Source organism: Eubalaena glacialis, chromosome 3 (genome assembly GCF_028564815.1).
Source record: "Eubalaena glacialis isolate mEubGla1 chromosome 3, mEubGla1.1.hap2.+ XY, whole genome shotgun sequence".
NCBI classification, from domain to species: domain Eukaryota; kingdom Metazoa; phylum Chordata; class Mammalia; order Artiodactyla; family Balaenidae; genus Eubalaena; species Eubalaena glacialis.
In genome coordinates this window covers 32,984,865-33,012,009 of record NC_083718.1, presented here as the reverse complement: position 1 = coordinate 33,012,009, position 27,145 = coordinate 32,984,865, and the positions used below count along the sequence as shown (strand labels likewise).

Sequence of the window (27,145 nt, the reverse complement as noted above, 5' to 3'; positions counted from 1 at the left end):
GTTGTAACAGAGCATAGTAAGCATCCACAGGAGGTAGAAATTGAATCCATAGCGTTCGCTGTCATGGCAAAGAATGGATTTTCTCCCAGTGCCCACTAGCATTACTGTGGGTTATTAAGTCTGACTACTCATACATTCCAGAACTTCTGGGAAAGCCTTAAGGAAATGGCTTTCAGAAACAAGTGCCCTAGAGGAGAAAGCTCTTGGATTTCATTAAACCAGAACTTAGTAATGGGCATTCTTTGTCTTCTCTGACCTAGACAGTAGGGAGCTCCTACCTTTGGACATTTAATTTATGACCCCAACTGAACCAAGTCCCGGTTGTGCATCTGAGAAGGATCTTTCCTGTTTAATCTACCTAGAGAGATAGAAAGTAAATCTATCCTTTTTATTTTGCTTCTACAGCCACTGCCCCACAACCCCCCGCCAATTTCTTCCTTTTTGCTAACCACCTACCCTTCCCCCTTAGGAAAACTTCATATTTCTTACAGAGTTATTATTACTCTGGTTCTTACTGAAACTGGGGAGGGGAATAGATTGTGCATCAGCAGCATGAGGAAAACCAAAGATTCTTCTTCCCTGTGGTTGATAGAGCCCCTCCACTGGAGGGATTTAGCTGCAGTTCTGCCTGGGGATTAGCTTCTGGGAGCCTTCCCAATTCCACATATCATGATCATTACATGTTTTGGGGATACATCAGGAGGCAGCACACTGGTGGAAAAGAGCTTTCAAGTGGGTGTTAAGAGGGCTGGATTCTAATATTAATAATAGCTAACATTTATTGAGCATACTAAGTGCTAGATTCTACCTTAAGCACTTTACATGGATTATCTCATTATTATCCTATTTTACAGATGCGGAAGCTGAGGCATAGAGTGGTTAAACAATTTACCCAAGGTCATACAAATGGGAAGTAGAAACAGGAGTCAAATCCTGCTCTAGTGCCTGCATGTTGCACCCTCTTTGAATACTGCATGTGGTCCCAGACAGGATACTGGATAGCTGTGCGACCCTGGAAAAGTCATTTCAACTTTTTGGGCTCATCTGTGAACTGTAACCTGAGGGAGTTCATGTGGATAACTTCAGATGGAGTTTCCACTTTCAGTAATCTACATAAGTAAACGCCGCTATATTGTTTTATTCTTGTGATTATGTGAAAGCATAATGTTTAAGTCTAAAATTTTACCTAATTGATTCAACAACTGGTTACCTTACTGGCTGCTGTGTACAAAGCAGTGGGCTGGGCACTTAAGAAATATGGTTTTAAAAGTTATAATCTGTCTCTTTCATTAGTTTTAGATGGTTTCATATTTTAGTAGCTTGGGGATTTTTTTTTTTTTAGATTAAGTTTTTTAGATAATTAAACAGGAATCTAATTGAGAAACCAGTTGTGTTTCAAAAGACAAATTCTGAGATGGGTATTGGGTCTCAGACTGTGTCAGGTTTCTGACATTTTCTTTTATTCTCTTAAAATATGACTCTTGTTACTGAGAGAATTTAACTACACCCATTCACTTCTGAGTGAAGGAGCACCTGGTGAGTTTTTTAGTTTGTATGGTGCTGAGAAGCTCAAGAGACTCTTTAAAAATGAAATGTGACTGCTTTGGGAGTCGCTTATACTGAAGCAGTATCTTTACAACCTGAAATATCTGTTAGTAACTTAGAAAGGCAAATTCAAAGAAGGGATTTGCTATGTAATAGCAAGATTTTTTGAAATCACATTTCTGTTTCTGGCAAGCTAGATTCAATATCTAGGTTGCTCTGGAGTGAAGTGTGGAAACCTCTTGGCTGAGATAGAAAAAAATTCATCTTGAACTAGAAAACTAACTTAAGAAATTCCATTTCTAGTAATGCTTTTGAGACTGGAAGAGTTGCATTCTGATAGGCTCAGATATCAGCTTAATGTCCATCTTTCTCAGTAGACTGTAAACTTTTAAACTGTTTTGTATACTACTATATTCAGTTAAACCACAAGTACTTGACACATAATAGGTGTTCTATAAATATTTGCCAATGGACTCTTTATTGATCACTCCTTAAAAATCCAGCATTTCCCCCTTTGCCAGGATCTAGTAATTGAACCTGCTTCAAAACATGCAGTTAGCCACCTTGAGAGCCAAGTTACTTAGCGCTTGTCTTGGTTGGTGAGCTTCAGTCCTTAATCCACTATTTTCTTTATCAATGCCCCAATTAGTGTGTCCAGTGTTTTTAAACCTGTGTATAATGACTCATTGATTAGTTGTAAAATGAATTTAGTGAATTATGACTAACATTAAAAAAATTGAAGAGGAGAAAAGAATAGGAAAAATCAGAATGCACTGCACATAAAAAGTACTTTTACTGTAGACACACATGTTATACTGGATTACAATTTTTAAAATGTATTTTTTGAAATCCTGTTCTACCCTATCTTCAGAAGGTAAAAGCACTTCAGGTGTCTCTTTCGTGGCAGCTCCCAGCCTACCTCTCTATAAATGTCTTGCAATTCAGTATATTTGTATTTTATGCTACCGTGGGCTCCCCAGAGCTTAGCCGGAGCACAGCCTTGCTAGAGCCACCATGTGCTATCTTAATCAATGAGTGAAAGCTAAATAGAAAGAGTCCCCCCGCATAGATACAAGTAGTGTGGCCATAGGGAAATCTAGAAATCACTCCTGAGCTCTGACCTGCAGGATCACCACACCCTGCACCCTCACTGCTGCATCCTGCACCACCTATTTTGATGGGCTGAGCTGGGTTGGGGAGAGGCCAGACACAGTGCCCACCATCACCTAGCACTAGCCCTGCTGCCACACAGCCACTCCTTTTAGCCCCGTCCTCCCCACCAAAAGCATTTCAGGCAAAGCTCCAGCTCTTGAAACTTGGCCACTTTGAAGTGGTGAGCCAGTGCCCCTGAAACTGTCACCCTACATCTGGTGGCACTTCTCCTACTGTCAGAGCTTCGTATAGGGTTCATGTCTCTTTCCTCTGAAACCTGTAAATGTAAATTCAATTTTACAATTTTTTAGGTCTTTTTAACAGTTGGTCTCAGAAGTATCTTTGGGGTGGGGGGGGTATAGCACTGGTGGAGGGAGATATATGCCCTTGAAAATTGGATTCCTTTCTGGAAATCTGCTGACACAGGCTGATCGGCAGAGAACTAAATGACCCTACTGTTTCTACCTGCTGACAGGCTCAGCCTTGGGACGGGGCTGAAATTAGCTCTCACCACATGGCAGATACATGCCTTCCTCTTTTTTCTTTTTTTTTTCATACAAATAAGGGGTAATTTTGTGCCTGTCAGATAATAGAGCTTTGTAGTATAGATAGCCAGTAAACAACAGCCCCTCCTCCCCAACTTGGAAAGCATACTAGTGCTGAGCTGAGTACCTAGATGACCTCGTCAGGTCATCTCCCTGACGAGGACTGGTTTGAAAACCCTTTCATAATCAGTGTTCTTTGGGAAAGGCTCATAGACAAACCCATCCAAGCTCAGGAAATGTATTGCTGCAAAGTTGAGTGACCAGTGTCCCGGCAGCCCAGACCACAGAACCTCATGTGTCCTTACGTTTCTGCTGCTGCATCCTTTCTGTGAGTGAGGAGGTTTCAGGACTTGATGGTCTTCGGGAAATGAGGCTGTGTGTTTCGGTTCTGTTGGCCGGTGCTGTTATCTGTTGGAAAAGGAGGATTCCCTGCCCATTTTGTAAGCACACAGCTGGCAGGCGCTGTTGCAATCTCACTGCCTTCCAATCAGCCCCGCCCCGGCAGCAGGCAGAGTGGGGGCCTGTGAAACACACTGGCCAAACAGTTGTGGTGAGTTTCAAAATAAAAGCTCCCTCCTGAGCACACCATGGCACTTCCTATCCCAGAGAACCAGCATTCACTGTGCCACATCTCTGGTCTAAATTTAGGCATCTCTTCTTTTTTTTTTTTTTTTCCCAGGCAAAGATTACTATGCAAACATTTAAGAGAAAAATTTTGCCCAAAGTAATTTTTTCCCTCGACTTCTATTTGGTTTCCTGCGATGTTTAGATGACTCATTCTCTTCCAAGAAATTTTAAAGAAAAGAGATGCAGGCTGTATGATAGGGCACAAAGACTGCTCTGTAAATTCTCTTTCTCTTCCCTGCCTAGAAATCCCTTGCTGTTTTTTATAGGAAACGGAAAGGCTCCACAGTCTGCATTGTCATGGACTCGGCCTCATCAGGTCCTGTTGTTCCCAGGAATAAATGTCCTCCTTGTCTTTGGGTGGGGCCCCCTTGTAGCGTCCCAGCTCTGACAACTGCTCCACAGCAGCCGCCAGCACAGAAGCCCTTTAGGGGTCGCTGGGGCCACGCTTGCCCCCAGAGGCACACAGTTAAGGTTTCTGAAATAGAGAACGGTGGCCTTTTATCGTCTGCGCAAGGAGAGGTACAGGCTATTTCCTGCCTCTCTCCTCGAGTCAGAATTTCTCCCAATTGCTGGGGACTTTATCATAACTGTAACCTGGCTAACAGCACGTGTGTTCCCAGCCCAGCCCGCAGCCAGAGGGAGAGTAAGTCAGAATCACTTCAGCAGCCTGTTCAAATAAACAGGGATAATAGTTGAGTCGGTCCTTTTCCAACTAATCAGTACACGAAAGGAAACATCTGCCCGGGCTTAATTGCTGTTTTATTGGTTATGCTTTTTCTCTCCCTCTCCTTCCCACCTCCTCTGGGGACTAGGTTATTTAAGTCATGGGTAAGCAGCAGGGTAGAGGAATGGGAGCTTTCTCCTGTAACCTCTGCCATCTAAACACCAGGTGGTGTAAGGGAGGCTGGGAGGCTGGCAGGGGGAGTTGGCCTGGAGGCAGGAGGGCAGGGTGTTTGGAAATGATACTCATGGTCACTTCCTGGCCTTGTTGCTGACTCTGTGGCTGGTTGGTGAGTCATTTTGCCTCACTTCCACTCCTTGGGCCTCTGCTGCTTCAATGGAGCTCAGCTCTCCTCACAATGGGAAGGAGAGGTTGGTATGTGAGATCCAGGAAAAAGGCGTTTCCTCTTATGGCTTCTTCCAGCAGTTGAGGCCATTGAATGAGAGTCATTTGGGATTAGTAAATTTAAGGCTAGCAAGATACTCCTGAAGCCATCCATTTTGTAGAGCATCTTGGTCCCTGAGGAGAACCTGCTGATTATCTTGTGCTCTGTGGAGGAAGGCCAACCCCCCGTACACTGAAGTGGGGGTGTTGGAATCTACTGTGGACTCAAGAAGCCAGGCAAAGGATGGTGAAGAATTATAGAATGGCAGAGGTTGGAAAAGACCTTAGGAATGTTTAAGCCAAAGACTTTCATTTTATGGAAAAGAAAACAGAGGTCCAGAGAGATGGACCAGGTTGTCCAAAGCTATTTTCCTGATAGTGGAGGAGCTGGAAATAGAAGAGTCTTGTGATTGCCAATTCAGGGCTCCCCCCATCCCTCTCTACACTACCAGGTGTAAAAATTCATGTCTGCTCACAACAAAGGTCACACATATGTTATATTCCATAATTAATTCCTTAATAGAAAAATGGCGAAGCATAAAGGAAGAGTGAAAATGACTGCTAAACATGTAAAAAAAAAAGTTTAGGCTCACTAGAATTAAAGGACTGCAAATTAAAAGAGGACGCCATATCAAATTTTCAAGACAAAAAAAAAGTAAAAAACATCTTATATGCTTCTATTGGTATTTTAAATGGGTACAGTTTTTTCCAAGGGCAATTTAATGGTATAAGTTAGCAGTCTTTGACTCAGCAATGTTACTTCTAGGAGGAAATAATGATAGGTGTGTGCATAGATTATATACAAAGTAATTAAATACAGCATGTTTTAGTACAAAAAATTGTAAGCAAAGTAAATGTCCAAGAATATAGGAACTACATCAATATAATCTATTATAATACTATAGAAGAATAACATGTAGGGAAATGTTCACAACATATGTCTAAGTGGATAAGTTACAGTGTGTGTAATGCAATCCCAATTCCATAAAAAATTGTAGAGAGAAAAATGTATAACAAAGTCTAAAGTGGTGATTTCTTAGGGGTGGGAATTAAGGGTTGCTTTTTCTTTTTTGAGGTTTTCTACAGTTTTCTTATTTATGGCAATAAACATATATTCCTTTTGTAATCAGAAAAAAAATATTTTTAAAGTCATATATCTTAAAAAAAAAAAGCAAGATCTTAAATGATTATGTTTCTGACATGCAGGACATCTTCCTTTCTTTGCCTGGGAGCTGAGCTGTACCAGGGGGTAGGTAGTATTATACCTTCTGTTAGAAGGGCACTGTTGGTATCTGATTTTTAGTAGGAAAGAACTAGAAGGAGCTGGCAGAAGATAAAACAAAGGTTTCCCCTCTCAATGACCCAGTGATGCCTATCAGTTTTATGTCCTGCTCTCGTGGGTTTGGCATAAAACACTCAGTATCAAAGGCGTGACTCATTTCCTTCCTGCTTCCTTAATCTTCTCTATTTCTACCCTTCTCCCCATGTAGTTAGATGCCAGCCCTGGGCAGCAGCAGCGAAGAACCTGACAGCCACCACTCCTTAAGATTAACCTGTTGGAGGCCCCTTAACGTATATCATCAGTATCAAGTAACATTAGCAACCAGTCATGATTGAGGTACCACTGCCCTGGGAGTTTGAGGTAGAAATAAAGCAAGTAAGAGGTATAATTTCTTCTTGCTTGGAGGTTCCTATTTAGTCAGGTACTTTGACGTCCTTGGATGTTTATATACGCATGCCTAGCTCATCCTATTTCACATCTTACTTTCCTCCACAATTCTCAGGAAAGCCTGACTGCAAGGATTCAAGAAAGCTCGTCCCACCTAACAACTGTTGCCAAGTGGGTTGTGGCTTTCAGGCCTGCTCTTCGGGGACTAATTGAAAAATCAAAGGCTACAACCCATTTTCCCTCCACACGATTTCCTTTGCTAGGCTCTAGAAGGGGCACGTTTCATTTTATTAAAACTCTTTTAGTAATCTGACCATAATTTGGTCTGATCGGAGTGATTATCTGATTTGCTGGGTTAAATAATGGGCCTTAATTGAGTCTGTGTTATTTGTAGAGCCAGTGCTGCCCTTGCCTTTGTTGCCCCCTCCTCCCTCCTTCTGTTTCCCAATTAACCTTCATTCCTCTTTCTTTGCAGAGTAAAGAAGTCGGCCAGCAGCTCCAAGATGATTTGATGAAGGTCCTGAATGAGCTCTACTCGGTAAATCAGCTGGGTTGCTTGGCTCTTTCACAAGCAGAGGGAAGCAGCATTTGGCAGCTTGTGGCCATACTCACGTCAGCAACAGAACTGAGCTGAGGTTGAGGACATGCACGGTCCCCGCTAGGGATGACTTCACCCATCTCTTTTTTCACACTCTTATTTTCAAACTGGAATGAGCCCAAAGACACTTTCTCAAAATAAGATCTCTCTTCAGCTGTGCAAGCTAACTCTGGCTTCTTTGGGGGCATTATCACCAGAGACCAGCCAAGGCCTAGGTCACCAGCACAACTGACCCTCATTAACAGCAAACCAGGGACCCCCGAACCTAATGGCAAGGAACATAGCTTGCATTGCTCCATGAATGATACTCGCCCTATTGGAAAGGACCTATTGTTCAAAGTTTTGCATCAGTTCTTGGATTGATCTCCTGGTTTGAGACTAGAACGAGTGCTCTACAGGGACGCAGAGTCCTAAATGCCCTTAACATAAGGGACCAGTTCAGGCAGAGAGAGCTTTGCATCGACTCCCTGGGGCTTTATAAAGGCCACACCTCAGTGAAGGGCCAGGCTTCGGGTTTGGAGAAGGAAACACAATTTGTTCTGAAGTGACTGGCGTTTCAGGCACATGATGCCTGTGGCTGATGCGCATTTCTTCATGCCCTGGGAGGTGGTGGGGGCTGTTTCTCCCCCAGCCGTGTTTCGTTAATTATAATTAAAACAAACACGCACACCAAGGAAATGCCTGCTGCCCTATAGGGAATATTCCTATTGTGCAGCTAAAGCCTTTCAGGGCCCCCTTCTCCAACTGGGCTGTGCCAGGCCTTGGTGTCATTCTCCAGGATTGCCCCATCCTGTTTTGGAGGTGAAATTGATTTCCTGTGTTTACTTGCTTATTCACTGCATTTTTTCTTTTTCTTTCTTTCTTTCTTTCTTCCTTCCTTCCTTCCTCCCTCCCTCCCTCCCTCCCTTCCTTCCTTTCTTTCTTTCTTTTTTTAAATTCACAGGAAGACAGGCAGTGGCGACATGTATCACAGGCATTTGGGATCAGAGAATTCCATGTTCTTGATCCAAAAGCCTAGGTGTGGCCACTTTGTCATGGCAACTGTTAAGCAAGTAAATAGGGTAGAGTGGTCATCAGCTTTATCTCCAGTGATGCTCAGTTTGTTTGCAATTTCTACTCTGTGACTCTTCTGCTCTGAAGCCAAGTAGGTAGATGGTTCCCTTTGGTTCAGTTCCCAAGTTTTCATTTCTTTCAAATGAAGTTAAGGCTGTTTAAAAATAGGAGCATGTTGACGTGAACCTTTTTCAGACTGGATGAGTTTCCTGAACCCTCTGGTCTTTTAAATGCTTTACTTCTGCTCTTTATGTATTTTTAGAGCATCTTCTAGGCACGAAGAAGAGCTACTACTCCTTTCTCCTGGCAAATAATTCACTAAGACAGAAAATGACACATGTAGTCATTATATGAATCCTTTTGTTTTCCCATAAGCATCTTGGGCCTCTGCTGTTGCCCTTTCTGGGGAAGAGTCGGGTGGGTAATCAGCAAACTGCAAACCAGTATAAATCCAGTGTGCCAGGTCTGCAGCGGGACTTGAGGCAGCAGAGGAAGAGCAGCATCTAGGGACCTGTTAGCTTTCCTCTGAATTCTAGATCTCCTAATACGCTGATTTTTTTAAAAAATAAATAAATAAGTAAGTGAAAAGGCATAATATGTGTTGGAGTGAGAAAAAAAACCTTGGAACTCACTGCTCTAAGGAGGGCCGAGCTGGCACCTTGGGCTATAGTCTCCAGGCCATCCGAAGTTGCCCAGGACTTCACTGGTCACCATGAGGCCATAGTCCACGCAGAGCATAAAGTCTTCCCATTAGTGTGCAAACCAAGAATTGGCTGGGCTTGGTGTCCCCTTTCATTAGGTGAATTAGTACACACTCTTAGAATCTATCCAAGGCCCAAACAAAAATTTGACATTTTCCTCTAGTAGGCAATGGGAAGAGAAAAAAGAGTAGAGAGCACTGGAAAGTTCCAGAGAAGGCAGAACAGTCTGGTGCAGTGATTCTCAAGCAGGGGGATTTTTTTCATGCAGGGGGACAATTGGAAATGTCTGCAGATGTTTGTAACTGTCACAGCTGGAGCAAAGGGTGCTGGAGGTCAGGGTGCAACTGAAATCTTATCATGCACAGGACAGCCCTCACAACAAAGAACTGTCTGGCTTAAAATGTCAATAGTACTAAGACTGACAAACCCTGGTCTAATGACTAGAGTCTCCTGAATTAGGCAACCCAAATTCTACCCAGTCTCCACCAGCTATATGATCTTAGGGGATGCTCCCGACCTCTGTTGAGCCCGCTCTCCACATACTCCATGTGCTGGTGTCTCCATTTCCTTGGGGGTGGGGAGTTTGGGGGAGTCATGCTTCATGAAATATCAGACTATAGTTAAGGGTCAGATGAGTTTGCAGATTCTATAGGCCATTAGAAAGTTCAGAGAATAGAATGATGAGTTGTTTCTTCTGGAGGGTGAGGTAAGTGTAGGACTAGTCTGAGAAAGGCACCATGGCATTAGGGTGACTGACTGTCTTGTTTTGCCTGGAACTGAAGGCTTTCCTGGGACATGAGACTTTCAGTGCTGAGCCTAGGAAAGTCCTGAGTAAGCCAGAATGATCGGTCACCCTGTATGGGACAGTGGTTTCATCAAGTAGGAACTTGGGACTATTGTATGCTGGCTTTTAGGAGATACTTGCTGTATATACTCTCTCTGTGTCTCTGCCTCTCTCAGTGGAGTTAAGAAGGGAACAAGGGAGGACTTCTTTCTTTTTTTTTTAATAAATTTATTTTATTTATTTATTTTTGGCTGCGTTGGGTCTTCGTTGCTGCATGTGGGCTTTCTCTAGTTGCGGCGAGTGAGGGCTACTGTTCGTTGCAGTGCGTGGGCTTCTCACTGAGGTGGCTTCTCTTGTTGCGGAGCGTGGGCTCTAGGGCATGAGGGCTTCAGTAGTTGTGGCGCATGGACTCAGTAGTCGTGGCTTGTGGGCTCTAGAGCGCAGGCTCAGTAGTTGTGGCGCACGGGCTTAGGTGCTCCACGGCATGTGGGACCCTCCTGGACCGGGGCTCAAACCCGTGTCCCTGCATTAGCAGGCACATTCTTAACCACTGTGCCACCAGGGAGACCTGGGAGGACTTCTTATAAGGAACTTTCCCCTTATTTGATCTTCAGTAAGGGCCTCTATAAGCAATAGAAGTTATTCGTGGGCATAGGATAAAGGAAATCAAGGATGTAAAGACCCACCGTATTCAGTGCTCTTCTTACCTTGTATCTGCCCTTAATGCCCACAAATACCTCTTTTTGGGAGACTGATCACCTACGGGTTGATAATTTAGGTATTTTTGAACCTTGATGATCCAAGGGGCAGGACCCAGGTGTTCCCAAATAAAGATGCCTTTGGGCGAGAGGCCCAGACTCTCACCATAAGGGGCCAGCTGCCTCTCTGTACCTTCCTTTTATCTGCCTGAAAGGCCTTTGATTTTCCTGACTTGGCACTCTGTGCCAGGGGCCGCTTGCCACAGCTGCTCTCAGAGAGCAGTCCCAGTGAGCATTCTCCTCCACGTGCTTTTTACCCCCTAATGGGCTGGGTAGTTTACAGACCATGGCATAAGTGGTTTTCATTTTCTGACTGATGAATCAGGAATGCTTTGAAGTCAGAGCACACTGCTTCCCAAAGAACTCCGGAATTTTCTGCCTCAGTTATACTCAGAGGCTGTATCTGGAGAAGCCCAGCAAGGTCCCATAGAAAGGATTGAAGGGGGGGGCACTGAGCCACGTGGACTGGCTGAGTAGGAAGAGCCAAGGAAGCCCTAGAATTGAGAAAGAAAGAAAAGGTGTTGGGACACTGGAGCTGTTGTTGCCCCAGAGGTTTCAAGCTTCTGTCCTCCCCGTGAATATATGTCCCCTTGATTTGGTGCAGCAGCTGTCTGCAGAGCCACTTCAGACTGGAATTTAGCACCTGCTCCCTTGAAACAATGTCAGTTAATAGTCCCCCCACTCTGCCTGCCTGTTTGTCTTCAGCACTCAGACACATAAGAGATGTCCCTGAACTCAAGGCATTAGTTTTAATAGAAGAGACAGAAAAGCAAAAGCAGTTAGTAAAATACGAGGTGATGAATCTTTCACATGTCTACACAGAAGAAAGGCATGAAGTCAGGCTCTTTGGAGAGATATTTGAATTGAATCTTAATTGCCAAGAGCTCTTTTATTGTTCTCTAAATATTCCTTTTTTGCTGCATCCTGCTCTTGTTTCGTGATGCAATGTCTTTTCATTTCTCATTGATCTCTCTGAGGATATTACTGATAGATTATTTTTGAAGTTTTCTTCTTACTGTGTACTTTCTGTTAACTCTCAATTGTTTGCTTTGGTCTTGGTCTTTCACATTAGATATTTTCCTTAAACGTTTGGTAATTTTTGCTGCCTGCTCATATTTTAAAGTGAGACACTACAAATCTGCTTGGAAGTTCTGTGTCAACTGTGGTCTTTACTGTAGGGTGGTCTGACTGGACTGTGTCCATGGGGAAGCCCTGATATCAGTATTTGTAGATCTTTTATATCAGATGGGCAGATTCCTCAGATAAGGCTCTTCTGATCTCCTGCCTGTGTCTGGGGGCTGAGTCATGAAGAGGCCTGGCCATCTCAACATTCAGTGTAGACTTTTCCTGTTTTAAGTTCAGTACCCCTATCTTCAGCTGAGCCTGGTGTCCCCAGACCATAGAAAATAAACCTCTAGTCTTCCACCACAGAGGGGGAGGGGATGGGGTCTGGGAGTCTAACTGTTCTCAGGTGCTCAATAGTTTCTCTTGTTTTTAGCTCCACCTTCATCCCACTGCCACCGACTCCTCTGAGGGCTTCTGTGATTTACTGGTTGCTTCTTGCCTCTCCCTACTTTTGGTTTAGGATTCAGTAGGTCAGTTACTACTTGCCTCTCCCCTTTTCATCTTCTGCTTTCATTCTTTTTGTTTTTCTCAGTTTATACCTAAAAAATAATAATAAAAAAACTCTTTTCTATTATTCTAGTGTGGCTTGGGGAAGGAGCAGAGCTAAAGGCATGAATTCAATATTTAGTTTTTCAAAGTAGAGTGAATTCCTTTGTAGAACTGCGAATTTAGACTTCTGAGTTTTTCCCCTAGTTTGTTTTGCCTCACTATATATATTTCTCCAACTCCTATCTTGACTTCCCTATTTCTCCACTTGTTTTGACATCAATTATTCAAGCTTCAGCCTCAGGATACCTAGTTTTCCCTTGAGTTGAAAGACACTAGTTATACTTCTGTATTTGCAAAGAGGAGAGATTCAGTGTCATTAAGACATTTGGGCAACCACATTGATTGTAAAACTACCACTGTGTACATATTTCTTAACTGTGAAGCAGAAAGGAAAACACAAAAGAAGTGGTGCTTACCCTTAGGAATTTATAGTTTCTTAGATGAGGTAGTGTTTTACTCTTTTAAAGCAAGTTCTTTAAGTTCTTTAGGGGAAAGGAGTAATATAAATCGTTGATTTTTATTACTTCATTTATTGTCCTGTTGACACTGTTCCTTTGACCCCTTTTTTTGTCTCTCATGTTCATTCATAGTGTTTCTTCTTTATTTATTATGCATCTTCATGGAATAAAAAATCACTTTCTTAAAATCAATTCACTTTTATAACTGTTCACTCAAACTTTTGAATCCCTTGGTCACATTCAGGTCAAAAGAGAAAAAGGAGCCTCCTATCTGCCCTTCTTCAGCCAGGATGACAGATGCCTCTTTCTTGCTTTTTAGTCAATCTGGAAAGACTGAATTACTTAGGAAGGTTTTTAATGCTGTCAGTTGTTAAATATTGCTTCTCCTGTGTACAGAATATACAGAGTAGGTCTTATACTTATGGGAAGTGATGTCAGGTTCAGAATAAGGTGAAGCTGATTTAAAACATTCTGCATCGAAAATGAGACATTATTTAAAGTCTAAAGTACTTTGATTTTGTCAGTGTCCCAGTATTCTTTACTCTTTCCTCCACCTCCAGCTAAGAGAGGAACATACCCACAAAATCCCTCTAACCTAGGATTTCTCAGCCTCAGAACCATGGGCATTTGGGGCCAGATAATGTTGTGACAGTCAAAAATGTCTCCAGGCATTGGTCCTCCGGGGGCCAAATTAGCCCCCATTTGAGCCTACTGCTGTAACTCACATTTATAAACGAAACCAGATTCTCTTTTTAAGCCTCTCTTGACTAAAGTTAGCCTTTCCTCCCAACTAATCCAGCCGTAGTCGTAGGCAGAGGAGAGACACTGGTGTTTCGTGGCTAAGAATGTGGACTTTGTGGTCTGACAATCCTGGGTTTGAATCCTGATTCTGATTCATTTACTAGCTGTGTGACCTTGGGTGTGATAGTTAATCTCTTTGAGTCTCAGCTTCCTCATCTTTATATTGTTTTTTTTTTTATTTTTTAATTTATTTTTGGCTCTGTTGGGTCTTCGTTGCTGCACATGGGCTTTCTCTAGTTGTGGCGAGTGGGGGCTACTCTTCGTTGCAGTGCACGGGCTTCTCATTGCGGTGGCTTCTCTTGTTGTGGAGCACGGGCTCTAGGTGCACGGGCTTCAGTAGTTGTGGCTTGCGGGCTCTGGAGCGCAGGCTCAGTAGTTGTGGCGCATGGGGTTAGTTGCTCCGCGGCATGTGGGATCTTCCTAGACCAGGGCTCGAACCCGTATCCCCTGCATTGGCAGGTGGATTCTTAACCACTGCGCCACCAGAGGAGTCCCTCAGCTTCCTCATCTTTAAAAGTGGAAATAATAGCATGTCCTTCGGACTTGTTGTGAACATTAAATGAGGTGACGTACATAAGACCCCTGACACACAGCGTGTACTGACAGAGATTATTATTAGTATTACACCCTGGCTCTCCTCTGTTGTTCAGTCACTCCCCCCACCGCCACACACACACACACATACACCCCAACCCCTACACTCTCTAATTCTCCCTCTCATGGCATCAGAATGTCAGCACTCTTGAACTTCAGCTTGCTTGGTTTGTTATCAAGCATTTTTAATTTCCAGATAGAAGAAGAGGCTCCCTGTGTGGAAACAGAGAGCTCCAGCAGGAAGGAGCAGGCACCTAGTGGCTGGAAGTAGTACGTTTGGGAGGAAATGAATGTAGGTCCCAGGCTTTCCAGCCTCCTCATTAGAAAAAGGGACTAGACTCCCAGACAGTTGCTTTGAAGGAAAATTTGAAAATTGTGTCCTCTCCTTTGATACTACTTCCTTCCTGTGGCAACTCCAGTTTCATTTGATGTGGATTTTGTTCCTTCTTAGGCTCTTACCTGAAATTTTCTGCAGGTTTACCGTCTTCATGGGGTTGTTGTCTAGATCACAGGATTGCTATAAGAATGAAATGAGAAAAATGTGTGTGTAGCACTTGGCACACAGCCAGGAATATACTAAGTGCTCAGTAAATGGTAGCTGCCCTTGTTCTTGCTGCTGCTGTGAGAGAGGATGTTTGATCTGGATAAAGCCGACAGACAGATCCCTAGGACGTGAGGCCAGTAGAAAGCGGGTTTGGAGCTGTTCCTCTTCCCCATTTTATATCTGAAAGTCCCCAAAGTATAGGCTACTCCACAGGCTGTGCTGCCCTCTTCAGGGTCCCAAACAGCCCGGGAAGGCTTTGCTCCTGGGGTCTGAGTGGTGGTGTTTCCCATCTTGGTCTTGTGAGATGACTAACTGATGGAAATTACTTGGCCAATATAAAATAGAAATGCTTATAAATGTTAATAAATAGAAGTAAATGATCACGGATGGAAGACGTAAAATCATTTTAATAATAAGACATGTTGGCTCAGTTCAAATACTGCTTTCCTGTGCTTTGGAGTGGTCTTTCATATAGAAAGTTTGCTGAACCAAACCGTATGAATTTTGCCCTTAAGGATATGAGGATATTGCTTCATGGGGGAGAGGTCCAGCTGAGTCTCTTAACCTGTAAAACAGAGAATTGACCCCATTGGCTTGACCTCTAGGGGTGGGGGCGGGCGGTGTCTTACAGGTCATGAAGACATATCACATGTACAATGCCGACAGCATCAGTGCTCAGAGCAAGCTAAAAGAGGCGGAGAAGCAGGAGGAGAAGCAAATTGGAAAATCCGTAAAGCAGGAGGACCGGCAGACCCCACGCTCCCCTGACTCCACATCCAACGTCCGCATTGAGGAGAAGCATGTCCGGAGGAGCTCAGTGAAGAAGATCGAGAAGATGAAGGAGAAGGTGTGTAGGCTCTGGCAACTGTAGGGGCTGGGGAGGAACACTCTGGAAGTCAGGACTGATAGGAATTTTCCAGTAAGCCCTGTGGAGAGCAGAACAAGGAAGCTCTGGGTTCCTTTAGTGCCTAATGACCTTGCTGTCTGCCCTGGAAGAAATCGTAGGTATTGGAAGAACTTGGGCATCTGTAGCAGACAAACAAGAAACAGTAGTTGCCTTTCCTAAGCCTGGGAGGGGAACCGTAGGGTTTGGCTTCAGATGTCAGGTGTTCAGAGGCAGATATAGTGACACCTCCTTCAGGGTCGCGGTGTAAGGATGGAGAATGGAATTTACAGATAGAACCAAAGTGGGACACGCATCTAAAGTAGGGAGCCTCATTAACCTTTCCTGGATTGATCTACATTATGCCCTTGAATCTCATTAAACAGAATTAGAACCCAATTTAAGGCAGATGCGCATAGGGAGTAGCAGTACAATTGCGGTTCTCGAATGTACTGTACTTTCATCTTTTAGAGAACAATCTCCCCTCTTTAAAAAAGAAAAAAAAAGAGTAAAATTGAACTTTTGTTTCCTTTTCAGCGCCAAGCCAAGTATACAGAGAATAAGCTGAAGGCTATTAAAGCCCGGAATGAGTACTTACTGGCTTTGGAAGCAACCAATGCATCTGTCTTCAAGTACTACATCCATGACCTGTCTGACCTTATTGATGTAAGTGCTTAAAGCCAAGGGTACAAGGGCACCTCTTTCCTGGATTCGAAGATCTGGTCAGGAGTCCCCCAGTTCTGTTACTCAGGCATCTTAAAGCATTTTGAGAACAATTATGAAGATGGTAGCCATGATCCCTCAGGGGCTTGCCATGTACCAGGTACAGCACTTCATAATTTTTTTCATTCAGTCCTCACTGGAATCCTGGGAGGAAGGCATTATTACCTCCACTGTTACAGATTAAAGTTCATAGAGTTTAGATGACTTACCCAGAGTCAGCTAATAAGTGACAGAGGGAAAATTGGTACCTAGGTCTGATTTCTAAACCCAGGCTCACATCCACTGTGCACTTCTGTCTCCTAGGAAATATTCCCTTAGATTAGGTACCTGCCCATAGAAGTGAGTGACAAGAGCTAAAGTGTTAGAATGTCATACCTTATATTTATATAGCACTTAATATTTCTCAATATTATCTCATTTGATTGTCTTGTCACCCTTTGGGATCAATATTACTATCTCCAATTTGTAGATAAGGAATCTAGGTAGGGGTCAAAAGGGTTCCTGCCCAAAGTTAAACTGCAAATTAGAGTCCTGGTCAGGAAGGTATCCAGATGCCTCTGACATGTGACCCATACTTCTCGCTGTGGCACAAATATGATGAGAGAAGCAGGATATGAGGCTCATGTGTTTTGCATGGGGCAGGCACAAGGGATAAGGGTTTTGTCTTTGGCCTTATGGGTCAGCCTTGGCCTTGTTTCTCCTGCTGCTTCTCCTCACACCTTATAGTTAAGTCTTGCAATCGATCTCACCTGCAAACTCCAGTCTGGCCCAGTTCTGAGCCAGCCCTGACTGCAGCTGCCTAAGTACACCCTTCCTCACCTCTCTCTCCTGTCATCAAAGTGAGGGGCCTGGAGCCAGCCGACTCAGCATAAGCATCCCAGTTTCCAGGGCTTCAGGCAGACCCTGGCCAGTCTCCTCTCGAGGCCTGCTATTTGCCTCTGGCTGTCAGCAAGCAGCAGCTGGGTTTTGCAAGCCTCTGGCCAGACCTCACATACTTGCCTGTCTACCTTGGTTTCTCCGCGAATGAACCTGCCACACTTCACAATGTCATGTGTGATTCTGGTCTAAGATTCACCATTGCGTAACTAGCTGGGTGATCTGGGGCTTGTCGTGGAACTGGTTTGGAACTCTGCTTTGTCTCCCCTCCACCCTCTGGCAAACTGAAGAATTGGGCTAGATCATTGGGTACTTAAATCTGGCCTCACAGTGAAGCTGCTTGGGGAAAGTTTCTAAAATACAGATTTATGTCTCCCTTCAGCCAGGGCTTTTTGAGTCAGTAGATTTCAGCCCCTTAATGCCCTGGGTGTCATTGTCTTGCTGGGGAAGTGGAGCCCTGATCCCTGTTCAGGCCCTGCTTTGTTCTCTCTGCTTGCTGATGCCAATCTGAACACTGTCCTTCAATGGAGGTCAGGACCCTAGACAGGATCCTTTCTCCTCCTCACTGTTGGGAGAGAGGCCTGTTCTCAGCGTGAGGAAGAGAATCACTTCTTTCTTGTGCTCAATTTCTGCTATTTATCTCACATTCGATTAAAAAAATCAGCCTGGACGGTCCGCCACACCTCTGCTACTGGTTTGTCCTTTTCTCTTTCTTTTGCCCCCAGGGTAGCTTTCGTTCCCCTTTCACCAAAACCCTGACCTCAGGGGACAAGAGGGGCTACTGCTAAGTCAGGCACAGTCCACAGAGCCTCCGTCACATGTGAGTGGGTATTTTAAAATCAGTCCAAGAAGCAAGCTATTTTGCTTCTTATTCTCATCATTTAAAAAAAAAAAGAAGTTTGTTAAGAGCCTGTCTTCACAGGATGCTGTGTGAGGTGCCATGAAAAAGCAGTCTGCCAGCCTCCGTGGTGCTCAGCCAGGGCATGGGTCTAGGTCACTATGAGCAAGTCCAGGCTGGTAGCATTCCAGGCCACACGGATAGTAAAGTTGCTCTTGTTTTATTTTGTTTGTTTGTTGTTTGTGTTTTTCCTGAGGTGAAATTAATTACTCTTTTTTTTAAAAAGCTTACATTATTCTGCTCTACAAATGTTCATTAAGTATTACTTGGGATGAAGCTATGTGCTCAGCAGCATCAGGGGTACAAAAAGAATTAAGTAGTTCTTACCCTAGAGGTATTCACAGACATACAGACAAATCATTTCTATGTAACTGGCTAATTGCAGCACCAGGGCTAAGCACAGGGGGCCCTAGGACAGTGTTTTTTCAAACCGTAGGTCATGATCCATTAGAGGAGTCATGAAATAATTTTTATGGGTTTGATTTATTTATTTTTTTAATGAATAAACTATACTAGGATAGAATAGACTAGAGCAGAATGGGAACAAAAATATCAGGGTGCATCATACTAGTAAGGTTAAGTTTTATTCGGTGAAACTATTATGTTGGGGTGGGTGTGTGTGTGTGTGTGTGTGTGAGAGAGAGAGAGAGAGAGAGAGAGAGAGAGAGAGAGAGAGACAATATAAGATGTATTTCTTACTGTAAGTTGGAGGTCAAAAATGTTTGAGAGCCACTGCACTAAGAACAAAGGAATGTCTTTTAGTCTCTATAAGCTCCATGAGGGCAGGAACCAAGTCTCCTCTTTACCTTAATACATACATACATACATACATAAGTATAGGGCTTACTGCATAGCTGAGCACATAATCTGTTTATTGAAGGAAGAAAGGAATAGAAGGAGGAAGAAGGTGATTTCCTAAGCCAAGATTTTTTTCCTTTTTATGCCTTTCAACACTGTTCTCATTGAGATCTAATTTGCATACAGTGACTGAACTTAAGTGTTAAATTGCAAATTGTGGAGTATCCTATACCCTTGTAACTTACATCTCTATCAAGATGTAGAATACTTCCATCACCTCAGAAAGTTCCTCTTTTCTCTTCCCAATCAATCCCGCACCCTGAGGCGACCACTGTTCTGATTTCTTTCACTGTGAATTAGTTTTGCCTGTTGTAGAACTTCACAAAGATGGGATTTTTATATAGTATATATGTTTTTATATCTGGTTTCATTTGCCCAGCATGATGTTTTTGAGCTGCATCCATGTTATTACATGTATCAGTTAGTTTCTTGCTTTTTCTTGCCGATCTGTTGCCATAAAAATGGCCAAAAGGACGCTTTGGCCATGAACCAACAGTTAGAGCAGGAGTGAGTGGGGAGCCCGGGTCCCTTGGCATTCTGATCTCGACAGTATCCAGAACTTGCTTTAAGATGTGGGATGAATCTTGTGCCAGTCCATTGCCATCTGTTACGGACACCATTCTGCCTCCTTCCTGGCGGTGTCGAAGCTCAGTGTGTGCTAAGGCATCGAGGATAAGTGAAAGAAGTGATTTTTGTTGATGTCAGTCCATTGACACAAGGACTAGCCCTTGACTTCTTTTTATTATATTGTATAAGGTTTAATTTCAGACTGTAGGAATCTACATGTAGCATCTGACACACACCAGGAAAACCTTGACTTCAGACCAAAAAGATATTCTGAAGTGACTTGAGATAGTCTAAGAACCACAGGCTCCTTGGAATGTGCTTCTCTCCCCCAGGAGCAGATGGAGGAATGAAGAACCGGGCATTGTCCTCATGGAGTGTTGTGAGTGCTGTGTGCGTGGGCAGAGAATCTGTGACACCATGTGCACCCAAGTCAGACAGGAGGGAACCCAGCTTTCTCAATAGGACATTTTATTAAGGGCAATTATTTCTTGCTTCCGTAGAAGTTTGAAGTGGGTGTTTCCTTTCTAGGCCTTCTCTAGAGTCTCTGGGTGAGACTATCAGCTGGTAAAGGGTTAATGAGCTGTCAGTTCAAGTCATCACACATCTGGAAGGGCTATCATTAAGTTCTTATAAAAATTTGATTTCCCCCGAGAGAGTTTTCATCAAACATTTATATAACCCAGAAATGGCCAGGGGAGCCCGGCATGGCCACAGAACTCATCAGAAGCCATGGAAAGCATACTTTGTCCCCATTGTGAGCAAAATAATGTGCTGCCTCTACTCACTGGGATTCTACCGGGAACAGGGATGAAATATTCAAATCTTGTTTACCTAACCTTGCGAGAAGTTGCTTCTTTGTTGAAGCCTCAGTTTCTGGCTCTTGCCCTTTCAGATATGTGGATAGCCAAGGCTCTGGAAAACCTATTCCAAATCTCCCTGGTTGGCTGGAGGCATAGAGGAGCCTGAGGGCACATTGTGAATCAGACCCCCATGCGCTGACACAGAGACGCTTACAGAGCAGTTATATAATAGAGACAGTGGACTGGCCCAGGAAAGTTCCATGTCTTCCGAAGGCCATCCAGACTGAGTAAAACAAAAGGCTTCAGTGGCCGCATCTGCCCACTTGACTTAGATCAGTATTCAGCCTAAGTGGATTATTTCCTGGGAGGCTAGAATCTGTATTCCTGGCATCAATCAATCAACTGATGTTTATTAAATGCCTACAATGAGCAAGGCCTAATGGTGAGGGATGCAAAGAAGGAACAAGACACTGGCCAAACCCTCTTGCCTTCTGTTGGGGCGATGTGAAATGGCGAGTCACAGAATGAGGGAGTGTCATTCTGTGTCACATGAGGGCTGCAGAAGAATGTTGTTCTGAGTGGAGGCCAAGGTCAATATATGCCAGAGTTGCAGGGCTGGCTGGCTTCCTAGGGACTGAGAATTTGATTTGGATCTTGAAGATTGGGTCAGTTCCCAGGTGAAAGGAGTAAGAAACATTTTAGGAGGAGAGAATGCTGGGAGCTGAAAGTGGATTTGGAGATATTGGTGATTGGTGTTTGTTTAAGTGTCTGCATGGTACCAGATATGTTTAAATGTGTATCAGCCACACAACAACCTTTGAGGCTGGCGTTATCCCCATGTGGGGCTCAGAGAGGTTAAGTAGCTTGCTTACAGTCATACAGCTGATTTGAGGCCTGTGGTTTTCTAATACTTGACCCTGAGCAAAGTATGTCATTGGATTAGAACAGAAGAGTCTAAAGAAGAAAATAGAGGGAGATGATGTTAGATGGTCAGACTGAAGACAACTTACACTTTGTTCTGGCTTTTGACCTTGCTTAACTTCACTGAGCCTCAGCTTTCTAGTCTGGAAAATTAAAATAATACCACTTAGTAAATGGAGGCATTTAAAAAAATTTATTTATTTTTAAATATTTATTTGCTTTTAAATTATTTTTAATTTTATTTATTTTTTGGCTGTGTTGGGTCTTCGTTGCTGCGCACGGGCTTTCTCTAGTTGTGGCGAGAGGGGGCTACTCTTCATTGCGGTGCGTGGGCTTCTCATTGCGGTGGCTTCTCTTGTTGCAGAGCATGGGCTCTAGGTGCACGGGCTTCAGTAGTTGCAGCACGTGGGCTCAGTAGTTGTGGCACATGGGCTTAGTTGCTCTGCGGCATGTGGAATCTTCCCAGCCCAGGGATCGAACCCGTGTCCCCTGCATTGGCAGGCAGATTCTTAACCACTGTGCCACCAGGGAAGTCCCTGGAGGCATTTTTAAATTTCCCAACTGAGGAAGGTGGATGGTACTTTGGAAAAAAAATGAGAGCTATTATAGGTTCTTCAGCAGGGAGTAGGCGTAACAAAAGCCATATTTGAGGACAGTGAAGCAAACAGCACTGTAAGATGATAAGAGTATGAATTAGGGTAGAGGGAGTGAGAATGGAGAGGAAAGGAGAGTTACCAAAAATATGTAAAGGTTACGAAGACTGCCTCCCCCTAATTCTCTTCTGCACTGAAAAGCTCCCCCCACCCCCACGTACCTGCTCAGCCCTGTGGGCAGCGTTACTTCTGTTCATCAGACTTACAGGCATGGAGTTCATCATCAGGGTCTACACAGAGCTAGTCAGGAAGGTTTACAGGTTCAAGGGAAGCTTGGCTAGACCAGCAGCATCTCCCAGAGAAGGAAGTGCCCCTGCATGTGCAGGCTCCCAATCAGCCGCTTTTGTCTAGTTCCCTCCCAACTGAATTTAATGTCTTTCCATCCTCCGCCTCTAGTTAAGCTGTAAATGCTGTTCTTCCGCACAGCCAGGCACCTGCCAGGGCCCACTGGCACTGAATCCAGAGCCCAGCCCGACAGGCACTCTGTCAAGGAGCTTCTTGTTAGATGCTGGGAGGAGGAGGCACATCACATGCTTTTTCTTCCCCAATAGTGGCTGGTCCCAGTGTGATCATGAAGAGGGGGAAAGGCTGGGGGAAGAGTTAAGTTAATGCCTGCTTATGGAATGAAATGGCAATCAGGCAGATGGTCTTACTCTATCCATGGATTCTTCTCTGATATTTCTTCTCAAGTTCTGGATCTCAAAGCTGTTTAAGCAATAGGGGGGATAAAAGATGGCCAAGGAATTTGGATCTCTGGGTCCTTTGGGAGGGATGGGGAATATTGTCATAGAGTTACAGAATACCATTGCTGAAGAGGGCCTCAGGGATTATATTTAGTCCAAGTATTTTCAGACTTTTTCTCTAGCAGAAGACTTCTTTCTCAAACCAGGCCTTACATAGAACCCCAATATATTAAATAGAAAAAAAGAGCAGAGCTGGTTTGGTTGAAGCAGGGGTAGGAGGCTCCAAGTCCTGCTAGTTGGGCTGCCCTGTTACCCCCTTTTCAAGGGCAGCCTGAGCACAGAACCATAGAGCTCTGGGCTACAGCTTGAAAACCACTGACCTGGCCAAATCTGTTCATTTTACAGTTGAGGAAACGGGTTCAGGGATGGGGAGTGGCTTTTCCAAGGTTGCTTGACTTCCAGTGTTTTTTTAATACTATTGCCTCTTTCATAGCACTTTTTTTTTCCATGTTACTTCAGTCAGAATCCTTTAGATGATGTGAATTTTCCCAGTAAGGCTTATGTTTAGAAATTTTTGATCTCATAAATGCTGTCAAGCAGGAGCTTTAGTACAGAAATCCTAATCTACAAGTAAGGCCTGTCCTAGAATGTTGGGAGTTTGCCGGAGGCGGGGGTTGATGACCAATAGGGTCAGCGCCCCCCCCCCACACACACACATTCGTTTCTTCTCTCACCTGGAGTTCTCTTGCACCACCTCTGATTTCTGAACCTGAATGCTGAAATGGCCTGGCTTGATTGGTATATGGTGACTAAATCACAGTAACCCTGAGGGAGTGGCAGGCTATATTTTTATTGTTGAATTTTGCTACAGTGGTATCCCCAGAGGAACCTGAAAATAGAAGAATATTCTCCTTAACTCCCAACTCTTTTATGTTTACTGAAGAGCATGATTACATAATTTCATTTTGTCCCAATGAGTCCTCTTCATTCCACCCACCTCACAGTCCTCTAAGGAATCCTCCATATTGAACTAGGAGTCAAGAACTGAGAAATATCACCCAGATTGTAGAGGGTCAGCCCTCTTCCGGCTGCACAGCTAGTCTTGTTGACAGGGTCAGATCTTCCCTGGGGGCCACCCTCCCCCTCTGCCAAGCCCTGTGGCTGTCCATGGTTTGCTCACGTGCCTTCTCTGTTCCACAGCAGTGCTGTGACTTAGGCTACCACGCCAGCCTGAACCGCGCGCTACGCACCTTCCTTTCCGCTGAGTTGAATCTGGAGCAGTCAAAGCACGAGGGTCTGGACGCCATTGAGAATGCTGTAGAAAACCTCGATGCCACCAGTGACAAGCAGCGCCTCATGGAGATGTACAACAATGTCTTCTGTCCACCTATGAAGTTTGAGTTCCAGCCACACATGGGGGACATGGTGAGACCCTCTTCCCACCCACACATCCCCAAGGGGCTTGAGCTCACTTGTGTCTAGATTTACTGCACTCAAGCCATGTTATTCTGGGGAAGGCGAGGCCTGGGGCTGGCTTCATGTCCAGTGGGTGAAGCCCATTCCAGCCATTCAGCAAACAGCTCCTGGGTGCCTGCTGTCCACTAGGCTTGACTGTAGACATTGGGGATTGGAGCCCTCAGGGAGCTTACAGTCAACAGAGTTGAGAGTTAGAAATATGCACAGGGAGGGGCACCCAGAGGGGCCAGCAGGATCAGAGGAGGTGAAAAACAGCCAACGTGTTCTAAAAGCTACTAACAGTTCAGTATGGCAAAAGGGAAAGAGAGAGGTGGAGGCCTCCAAGTGGTGAGGCTGGAAGAAGTGAGAGCTGAGATGGGGCCAGATACTAAAGGCTTCTGATGGGGACGGAGGGCTAAGCAGGGTGATGACGTGATCTTTTGTCACTCAGCAGAGTTCTGAAGGATCTAATTTTCTTGGGTTTAGAAGATTGTGATAAAAGGTATAGTTTTGCCTGGGTATTGAACAAAAAATGAATGGGTACCTACAGAAAGGACAGGAGCCAAGATGTCAACCCTAAGAATGGCTATTCAGGCAGCAGTGCATGAACATGGGGGCCCTGTTTATGACTTTTCACCTCCGATGACTAAAACAAGAAAGGCCTAAATAAACCGAAGTGAGAGGAGTGAGAAGCTCTTTGGTTTTCATTACTGTGAATCTTGTGGTTTCTCTTCTGGTGGTTGTACATACAAATCAAAGTGAATCTTATTGCTGGGGTAGGAGCCACCATTTGACCTGTGGGTTAAATCAGGAGGAGGATGTATAGGCTTACATAATAGAAAAGCTCAAGATGGATCTTCAGGCATGGTTGGGTTTAGGAGTGGGAATTTTATCAAGACTTAGTTTTTCTCTTTCTGCTTCACATCCTGTGTGTTGGCTCTATTCTCAAATAGGCTTTTATCCCGTGGGGGCAAGGTGACTATATTTCCAGCCTTATCTCCTTGTAGATTGAAATCCAGCAGAAAGAGTGTCTGCTTCCCTCCTAGAAGCCCCCACAAAAGTCTCATTGTGTCTCCTTGGTCCTGATTGGGTGCCGTGCTTATCCCTGAGCCAGTCACTGTGGCTGGTATCTGCAGTCGGCTGATTGGCTTATGCGGAGGTCACACACTGCATCCCCAAGTTGGGGAGAGCCCCATCCAAAGCACATGGCCTGAGTTGTGAGTGGAATGTTCCCCGCAAAGGACAGTCAGGCCAAAGTTACCAGAAGAAGGACGAATGAATGCTGGGTGACGGAAAAACAACAATGCCCTTTCAACAAGGGAGTGGTGCTTCCGTTAAGATTAGCATCCAGATGCTTTTTAGAAAACCCTCCTCCAGAATGACAACTGTTATACTGTAACCAGCGGATTTGCTGTCATCAATAGGCCACCATGGAGAGTGGGACATTTCTATCCTAAAGACAAAAATATCGAGATGATTTCTTTCCTCCTCTCCTTCTTGGGGAAAACCAGACCATTTACAGTTTGTTTCCATTGCTGTGGCTTAGGAAATGTCAGCATCTGAACAGATGGGGAAGTGAGATGGCAGCATGTGCAATTAGAATATGGGGGTGTATTGGTGTGTCACCAAGCCCCAGGAAGCCCCATTCCTCACCTGCCCTGGCTTCTGGTCAAACTTGCCTTCCAAGTCCCTTCTCCAGCTGCCACAGAGATTCCTTCCCAAGAAGCAGTGGAACTTGGGGACCAGCTGAGTGGAGTGATACATTTTCTGGTGTTGACTGAGATGCCTTCTAAGCCAAACAGCTTGTCTCCATAAAGGGGGATTCCAAATGCTGGGTGCTCAGGCCCCCTCCTAGCCCTGTCAGAGCCTCATTTCCATACTCCAGAGCACAGCTGGAATGCATTACCTTGCACCCCGATAGAGGACCACTGCCAAAGCATGCATCAGCAGCCCTGCTGCTTCTTAAAGAAACTAGCGTAGAGGTGGTTTTCCCTCCATGATTCCTCCCTGCTACGTCGAAGTTACTTTAAAAATCAATAGTTCAGTCTTCTGCCTAGGGCCTCCCTTTGTGTGATATAGCTGATCAGTGGCTGGGCCAGGCAGGGGCCAGGGCCAGTCCTAGATCTTGCAAAGGTTTTGCATTCCAGCCTAGCCTTCATGTGAGTGGAAAAGCAGCCATCTATCCCCAGTCAGTGAGGGCTGTCTGTAGACTGTGGAGGCAACAAGAGGGAGCTGCCTGGAAGTCCTTGAACTAGGGCCAAAGTTCGGATGGCATTTTGACCGGAAGCCCTGAAATTGGCCAAGGCCCGACACTGATTGGTGTTCTGGGGCACTCAGCACATGAATTGATGCCAAGCACTCTCAGATGTACTAGGAGGAGGTGCTTGGCTCTACCCTTGGTGCCCCCAGAGACTTGTGGGGCTCTGAATGCCTGACCAGTGACATCAGGCAGCCAGAGAGTTTCACTATTGGCACTAACCCATCCTGGCCACTGAGCTTTCTCCATTGTGTCTGCTTATCCAAGAGCCAGAATGAAGTCAGCTCTCCTCAGATCTGAGAGCTGGCTCAGGCCAGCCTCTCAGCTGGGGGAGGAGGTCAAGTCAGTTGAGAGCTTAAAAGCCAATGGAGGAAAAGGTCAAGTCCTAGCCCTCTCCATTTGAACAGAGGTTTTGTCTTTTCAAGCAAGAGAATGGTCTTGGGCATGTGAATGTGCCCACTCGTTGCTGGGGAACGAGGAGGCCAGTTCTATCCAGATGTCTCTTTGCAGACGAGAGGCTAAAGGACACGTGGTGGCAAGGTGGCAGGAGCTGCCTCCACGTGGTCCTGCCTCCCAATCTGCCAGCCTTCTGTTCCTCATCGGTCATCCTGGGGACTGTGGGTGACCTCACGCCCATGCCATCGCCATGGGCCCATCAGGAGACAGTGGCTCAGCCATCCCCTCACACAGGGGGAAGCTTGTTGACAGCGATCCTTGGAGGAAGGGCAGACTTCTCTCCCACACAGATCTGGTGAAGATCTGGAGTAAAACGATGGCTTTTTGAAAATGCCAAGTTCCACAAGATTCCGTGCCCTCTGGGGCCCTCTAGCAAAGCCCGTGGACTTGTTCCTGGCTTCACGCTTTCTCTCATTGAGTCAGAGCTCTCATGCACGGCCCAGATTTATAAACACATGCTGGCTGCCAACAGCGGCATGTTAGCCTCCTGACCCACTTCTCTTCTGC

The 27,145-nt window shown here is 44.9% G+C and overlaps 1 protein-coding gene across 5 annotated transcripts in view; it reads left to right on the top strand.

The window, feature by feature from the left end:
• The window catches only part of SRGAP2 (SLIT-ROBO Rho GTPase activating protein 2), a 234,012-nt gene that overhangs the window by 149,315 nt on the left and 57,552 nt on the right, over positions 1 to 27,145 (top strand). For 4 of the 5 annotated variants that reach the window (XM_061187414.1, XM_061187410.1, XM_061187413.1 and 1 more), the window contains exons 5-8: positions 7,119 to 7,181; positions 15,240 to 15,455; positions 16,029 to 16,157; positions 23,671 to 23,895. In XM_061187414.1, the coding sequence (XP_061043397.1) occupies positions 7,119 to 7,181; positions 15,240 to 15,455; positions 16,029 to 16,157; positions 23,671 to 23,895 (633 nt within the window). The remainder of the gene's footprint in view (positions 1 to 7,118; positions 7,182 to 15,239; positions 15,456 to 16,028; positions 16,158 to 23,670; positions 23,896 to 27,145) is intronic. The other variant, XM_061187411.1, reaches the window with a different exon arrangement.